Here is a 7,854-nt window from a genome sequence, read left to right as displayed (position 1 = left end):
TATGATTAAACAAAAATGGCGATACGGCTTTATTCCCGATCGGTTAACCAATGTATCAGACATACGGCTTTTTTCATGACAGTATTGTTCAGGTATCTCGTACGATGCGGCTTTCTTCCACGATACGGCTTTTTTCGTGAAAGAAAGATTCCGCAAACTCGGGGTTGAATTGGAAGCAAAAAAGTTTTTCGCCTTTTGCTTTTAGGTTAAAATAATTTCCCTTTTATAACCACTTTCATTGGATGTAAAATTTCTTTCCGATCACTGCAGTATGTTTTGTTTCGTTATTGAGCAACGTTAACGAATTTTATAACAAAAAACGCGTTTTTGCCTCTCCTGAACAATTTTCAATTCGAAAAAGTGCCCCAGATACGGCTTTTTTCCTCCCGACGGCAGCGTAGTGCTAGGGTTCAGTCTCCAAGTTGCCTGTAATATTGGAATAATTGGTAGATTTTGGAGCAAGTATTGCTTCAGTATCTGCTCGCTTGAGTCATGACCAGCCTCGTTATTTTTTGTTACCAGATGTTGCCAGTCTGGTAGCTCGATAACGTCACCGGTCTCATTCAGTGCTGCCAGATGCGTGCAGCCAGATCAGCCGAGTACGCCGCGGGCAGTCAGCTGATCACGCAGTATTGTGAACAGTTGCAGCTGCTGCTCGGGTTTCAGTGTATATACCTGTGGAGGGAGAGACGGTATAGCTGTTAGTCCTTATCATCGGTAACAGACGGAAATACTTGAAACAACACTAACAGAGCTGAAAAACAATGACGGCGACACTTCTCAGCCCATTAGAAAACAGGGAATTAACAAAATATGTAACTACAGTATAAAAACAACCCTTGTAAACATTTTGATTAATCAAAGGCGTCGTAAACATACTTTTTATTCGTAAAATATGGGCGGATTACTTGTATGTGTATTATCCAGCGTAAGATGGCCCATCATCCTAAAAGCCCGCTCCACTCCTCACTCCAACCCACCTGCTGCAGTATTTTATGCGGTGACGGCGACTTGACAAATGTCGAGATATAGACGTTGACGAATGTGGCCATCAGAAACTGGCAGTCGAATCGGTCCATTATACCTCCGTGGCCGGGAATCAGGTCACCGAAATCCTGAAACGGCGTTAGAGAGGGGAGATGAGTGGTCGTAGGGGCTAAGGCAGCGGTGAATGAAGGGCAGGGTGAGCGAAAAGCTGAGGGGTGGAATAGCAGTTAGACGGTTGAAGGGGAAAGAGGGACCAACAAGCCATAATCCTGAGTGAGTTAGAGGCGAGGTTAGAAGGGCTGAAGAGGAAAGGAGAATGAGAGGTAAGGTCGGCGCAACCCTGAGAGGGCAGTAGAGTTAAGAGTACAACTAGAGTTTGAGACAGCTAGGACACTAAATAAAAGACGGGTCATCATATCAACCCAATACCGCAAACAGTCATCAGACTTTCCCGAAACATTCGAAAGCTATCATCCATATTACACTGTCCTTCCACCTTCTCCGCATCGCTCTCTAGTCTCTATCCAGATTACTGCGACACCAAACCCAATCCCTCACAAACGAAAGCTCGTGAGTTAGCTTCAAGCTCACCTTGATTTTGAAGGCGCGTTTGAAGCCGCTGGCGAAAAATCCTCCGAACGGTCCAATGATGGAGCTGAACAGGCCCATCACAAAGGCGTGGATCAGGAACGGCGAGAAACGCAGAGTGGGCGACGCGCCGAACTGTGGGAAAGAGAGAGAGAGAGAGAGGTGTGAGATGAGAGAGGGAGGGAGGGAGGGAGACGGAGAGAGAGAGAGAGAGAGAAAGAGAGAGAGAGAGAGAGAGAGAGAGAGAGAGAGAGAGAGAGAGAGAGAGAGAGAGAGAGAGAGAGAGAGAGAGAGAGAGAGAACGTTATGGGGGAGGGAGGCTACAGGGAAGCAGCATAAACAGACTGGATGGCACACAGGACGCAAAGCCAAACCTCCGAATTGTATTGGTCATCGGGTCAATGTTATCGCTTTTTGGCGGATAATAATCACTGCGTGTTATATCACTTCAATGACGGGGTGTCTAAAAAAGCCAAAAATAGCTCTCGATACGGTTACCAGTTGCCAGTCGGTATATTGGCAGATATTATATAGTATCATGACTCGCCAGCCTACAGATAATTACCAGACCACTCACCAGTTTACAGAGGGTTGCCAGACAGCCTGGCAGAGCGTACTCCTGTGGCAGAAATTGGGGCGGTAGGTCGCACTGGTAGCTAACTCCGTCCATGGATTCGCTGTACTCCAGAGGACAGGTGAAGTACGGGTACCGCGCCAGCTGCTGAGAGAGCTGGAACAGAACAGAAATATGACGTTATATAAATAGAAATGACGAATAGATTATATGACGAATAGAAATATGGCAGTTAGGTGAAGTAGGGGAACCGGGCCAGCTGCTGCGAGAGCTGGAACAGAAGAGAAATATGACGTCATTATGGCACTTAGGTAAGGGGGACCGGGCCAGCTGCTGGGAGAGCTGGAACAGAACAGAAATATGACGTCATTGTGGCAGTTAGGTGGAGTACGGGTACCGCGCCAGCTGCTGGGAGAGCTGGAACAGAACAGAAATATGACATCATTGTGGCAGTTAGGTGAAGTGGGGGACCGGGCCAGTTGCTGGGAGAGCTGGAACAGAACAGAAATATGACGTCATTGTGGCAGTTAGGTGAAATAGGGGGACCAGGCCAGCTGCTGTAAGAGCTGGAACAGAACAGAAATATGACGTCATTGTGGCAGTTAGGTGAAGTAGGGGGACCGGGCCAGCTGCTGGGAGAGCTGGAACAGAACAGAAATATGACGTCATTGTGGCAGTTAGGTGAAGTAGGGGGACCAGGTCAGCTGCTGTAAGAGCTGGAACAGAACAGAAATATGACGTCATTGTGGCAGTTAGGTGAAGTAGGGGGACCAGGCCAGCTGCTGTAAGAGCTGGAACAGAACAGAAATATGACGTCATTGTGGCAGTTAGGTGAAGTAGGGGGACCAGGCCAGCTGCTGTAAGAGCTGGAACAGAATAAAAAATATGACGTCATTGTGGCAATTAGGTGAAGTACGGGTACCGGGCCAGCTGCTGAGAGAGCTGAAAAAAGGAATATTACGCCATTATGACAGCAACGGGATAGCTGCTGCTGAAAATGTTTGAATAGAACGAGGAACGTGACACCATTGTGCCACAACAACGCATTTATGAACGCCTAAGTCGCGGCAATTCTCATTCTGCTCAAATGAAACGCAGGTCATAAATATTGGCGCAATATGGCGCATCAGCTTATCTTGTGGAAACAATGGTTACAATCGAGTGAAATGAGTTTTTCTACAAACAAACTCGTTCCTCGCTATTAATCGCTCCTCAAAATAATCGTTACAATAGAGTGAAATGAGTTTTGCCACAAACAAACTCGTTCCTCGCTGTTCCTTACCAGTAGTCCCATCAGCACTGTGGCAAAGCCTCCACCAAGGTAGCCCTCCCAGGTCTTCTTCGGGGACAGCTTGATGAGGGGCGTCCTTCCGAAGAAGAAGCCAAACATGTAGGCCATGACGTCATTGATGATGATCATAGAGACCGGTACGATGAACCTGTGGTAGACCAGGGAGTCAGGCGGGGCTACAGTGGAGCGAGATGTCGCGGGTTCGAATCTGGACTAGTGTAGAGGGTTGATTGACAAAATAAGTTCGAAATTGCATACTGAAAGTATGATGGAGGTAAAGATATTTATAATAACAGAATATGAAAATAAAAGGCAGGCAGCAATTTCATGGCGCACACAATGATTCGTAACAAGTCTTCATCAAGTTCATCTACATCAAGAAAATAGTTTATGGCAGTTTTTATGAAATAAGTATCATGACATAAATCACAACTAATTTAACTAAAAAGAATAGCCTTGCGATGCAAAAAGAAACACAATAACTAAACAAATGTTCACCTCACGCCTACGCTCTGCCTCTTACAGTCCGCTCACCAGATCATGCCCTCAAAGATATTCCGAATAACTCACCAGATCATGCCCTCGAAGATATTCTGAATGATCAGATAGCTCTGGGTGACCACAATCAGCAGCGCCACGTGGGTCCACGCGAACAGTGAGAACTGCTTCATGTAGTACTTCTTCACCAGTGAGAGCACGAACCACACGAAGCCGACGATGTACAGCAGGAAGGAGATCATGCGGTGGTACGTCACGAGCACCCGCAGAAATTCCTGGGGGAAAAACGGGAGAGAGAAAGTGAACGTATGAGAGGTGAGATAAATTTGACCGGGAATATATATTAACACATGGTTTCCCGTGTGTAAATGGTTTTAACGCACGACGTGGATGGGTTGGAGCACGAGTGTGTTAATGCACGAGTGAAACGAGTGCATTAACGCACAAGTACGGAAACATGGTTTCCCGTGTGTAAATGGTTTTAACGCACGACGTGGATGGGTTGGAGCACGAGTGTGTTAATGCACGAGTGAAACGAGTGCATTAACGCACAAGTGCTCCATTCCATCCACGAGTGCGTTAAAACCATTTATGCACGGAAACCATGTGTTAAACTAATTAATACATGCTTAACGGTGCGAATTTGAATTAAAATTAAACTTAGTCCATGACACTAAAAGGGCCTATTATGGAATTCTTAGAATAAAGTCAATGACCCTTCCGAAAAACTTCAGTCGAGAAAGTCATCACTGCACGCGCGTGCACCAATTTAAATTGGTGCACGGCTACCTTCGAATTAACGCACGGTTAATCCCCAGTGAACGCACCGTAAAGTATGTATTAATGAGCATTATACCACCGAGCAGAAACACGCTTTTAGCAGCACGAGCACACACACATGTGAAAGATATCGTGGGAATTATTTCGATTTCGTGGCTCCAATATATCATAATGAAACTGGAAACTGAAAGTGTTACACAATGAATGCATTGTTTATCTAAATACCACCGAGAAAATGCAACAACTAGGAAATGTCATGTCAAAAGACCACAGACCAACACAGACCCTCCAGCATCCCTAGTCACAGGAAGAAATCAACCCTCCCTCTCCCTCCCTCACATACACAAACACTCCCCCCCCCCCCTCCCGGTCACTCACCAGTTTGTTAACCAGAACTATAAAATAGTCCACCAGGCTCTCTCCGTAGAAGAAGTAATTGGAGCAGAGAAGGAACCACCAGCTGAGCGATCGGAACCACGGCAGCCCGTGGATGCGGTACACGGCATAACCAATGTTTATGATCTCGGAGAAACACTTCACCTGCACCGCCAGGGTCTGTGGGGAGAGAGAGAGAGAGAGAGAGAGAGAGAGAGAGAGAGAGAGAGAGAGAGAGAGAGAGAGAGAGAGAGAGAGAGAGGAGAGAGTCAGATTGTGAGCGAGAGGGAATTAGAGTCAGTGTCAGATGAAACCAATGTCAAGAGTAAGACAAAAAATTGGATGTGTCGGTTTCTAGATTTAGAGTTAAAACTAACTCATTGCTACCTTTGGTTCTGTGGAAGCATTATAGATTAAAAAAGAGACGCCTGTCTAAACCAGTAGGTATAACGCCTTTTGGGGCGACTAACGGAGCGAGCGAGAGGGTGGGCCTTGCACGTGCGAAATTGCGAGGGGGTACCTCCAACTGACTTGTGCACGGCACCCTACTAACCGGTCTCTAGCGATGTGCCAAATTTGGGCACAATCGGCCCAGCCGTTCTCGAGATCTGGAAGCGGCACCCTGCACGTGCGCACGTGCAAAATGGGTCCCAACTGACTTGTGCACGGCACCCTACTAACCGGTCCCTAACTGTGTACCAAATTTGAGCGCAATCGGTCGAGCCGTTCTCGAGATCTGGAAACGACCCCTGCACGTGCGCACGTGCAGCAGCACCCCAACTCTGGCACATGGATATGCAGTGCCTAGTGGGTGCCTACCTACATGCCAACTTTCAGCGCAATCGGCCAAGTAGTTACCGAGATATTGCAACAATTACAAAAGTGACACCTCTTCGTTTTGCACGTGGCACGTGCATAAGGGGTCACCCACATGCATCGGGAATAGTCCAATACTTGGTAGAAGGAATGAAGCTACCCTACAAAATTTACCGCATGTAAATCGGTTAAGTAGTTGCTGAGATATAAGCCTCGCAAAAGCGTGACCACGGCCGGCCGGCCGGCCGGCCGGCCGCTCATACTCAGAAATTTCCGTTAATCTAAGGAAAGACTACGCTCGCTTCGCTCGCTCCGTAATAAGAGCAATAAACTATTTAAGTATTATTATTTAGATAGAGGAACAATAACACAACTATTCCCGGAAATAGGGTCAACGTCAACTTACGATATCGCAACGTCCTCACCTACAACACGCATAGCACCCCTGGTCCCATGTACCTACACATGAGGGGCCCTGGTCCAATGTTTATGATACTGTGTGACGTTTAAATGCTTACGATACACACGAGACCCTAGCCCAATGCACATGATACTGTGTTACGTTTACTTACAATGCACATGAGTGCCAGCGGTCCCATGTAGATGATCCAGGCGAATCCGAATATCATAACCCAGGTGAATATGCCGCGGATCACCCAGTTGCGCCACCTGACGGAGAAAATCAGAGTTATACTCAAACTCGGGGTTATACACAGACTTTGGGTTACACTGAGTTACACGCAAACGCATAATAAAAACCAGATGAGACTACGAGTTGCGTTTAAACGGTGAGTTACACTAAAAAAAAAAACAAATAACGTTAAATTCAAAATCCACAGCAACAACAATTAACCCTCTAGTGCCCCCGGTATCATATCTGTAAGTCAATTTGCAGAAAATTCGCGTGCTAATCCTGAAGGCGAAAATTGTTGAAAACCCTGCTGTATCAGAAGTGGTACGTCTTGGTAACCACCTGGTGGCAAAATTTTTAAGTAATGATTTCTCAGTTTCCCACCAGGTGATTTTGAAGAGGGTCAGTTTGTCCTTTGCTGAAAAGCTATTTGAGATGCAAGTGTAAATTTTAGCATTTGAAAAACAAAGAAATAGTTATTTGGAAAAAAACTTGGTATACTGTGAGACAAATGTCCAGCATTTATCACAGTATGTTGCAATACATCGCAGCTATTTCAGGGTCAAAGATATGGACCCCTAATTTGGGGGATACTAGATATGATACAGTGGGCATAGCACTTCAATATTTTCTATGAAATTTTCGCCGCTGCAACATACGGTGTGCCAATACCATAAGTTTTCTCAGGTGATAAGCATTGCAATGGCCTGTGAGTCATTGAAAATGACGATGGTACAAGATGCATAACTTTGTGAAGTTCGCACCTCTGGCGTCAGATAACTCTATTTCGCTCCAGACTCGATATTTCATAACGATATTCGTACGCCTATGCCGCCTCTCATCCTTGTCAATCACCTAACATCTAGCCCCATGAGTGGCCTTACATGCCTCATACATCTCGACTTTCTAACGCTCATAGGAATCTGGTTTTTCCAACTGTTGACGATGATAACAGTGAACTTTTTGATCTGCAGGACACTAGCAGACCATATCTTCTAAACCACGTTTAGGTGACATGCCATCGATGACAAGCTTGTTGATTTCAAGGGACGATCATCCGTGCAAGCATTTATGCTTGTGAACCAAAAATTGAGACTTGACTAGTATGTTTGGGAAAGGAGGATTCAGCGGTCTCTTGCACAATTTCGATATTCCAACAGGGTTGTGGACGGGCTTATGTCTTGTGGGTCTATGTCTTAGCTGGCATGGCCGAAGACTTGCATTAGCAGCCAGCCAGCTCTTTTCATTCATACTGGAGAACGACGACTCACAATTTGTTTGCGATTCAAATCCCCTCCGTTCATTCCCAGTATT

The 7,854-nt window shown here is 46.1% G+C and overlaps 1 protein-coding gene across 1 annotated transcript; it reads right to left on the bottom strand.

Annotated features, from left to right (window-relative positions):
* Nucleotides 1–402: 402 nt before the first annotated feature.
* Nucleotides 403–6,608, bottom strand: LOC122368030 (phosphatidate cytidylyltransferase, photoreceptor-specific-like; the record flags this gene model as incomplete). Its single annotated transcript, XM_043341622.1, has 8 exons — nucleotides 403–675; nucleotides 981–1,115; nucleotides 1,579–1,710; nucleotides 2,153–2,305; nucleotides 3,432–3,588; nucleotides 4,011–4,213; nucleotides 5,097–5,273; nucleotides 6,482–6,608. Coding segments are annotated over 8 exons (1,168 nt in total), but the record flags the coding sequence as incomplete, so codon positions are not given.
* Between the last annotated feature and the right edge of the window lie 1,246 nt (nucleotides 6,609–7,854).

This window comes from Amphibalanus amphitrite, unplaced genomic scaffold (assembly GCF_019059575.1).
Source record: "Amphibalanus amphitrite isolate SeventyFive unplaced genomic scaffold, NRLGWU_Aamphi_draft 000916F_arrow, whole genome shotgun sequence".
Taxonomy (NCBI): Eukaryota; Metazoa; Arthropoda; class Thecostraca; order Balanomorpha; family Balanidae; genus Amphibalanus; species Amphibalanus amphitrite.
The sequence above is the reverse complement of the archived record's forward strand: the minus strand, read 5'-3'. Positions and strand labels throughout refer to the sequence as shown.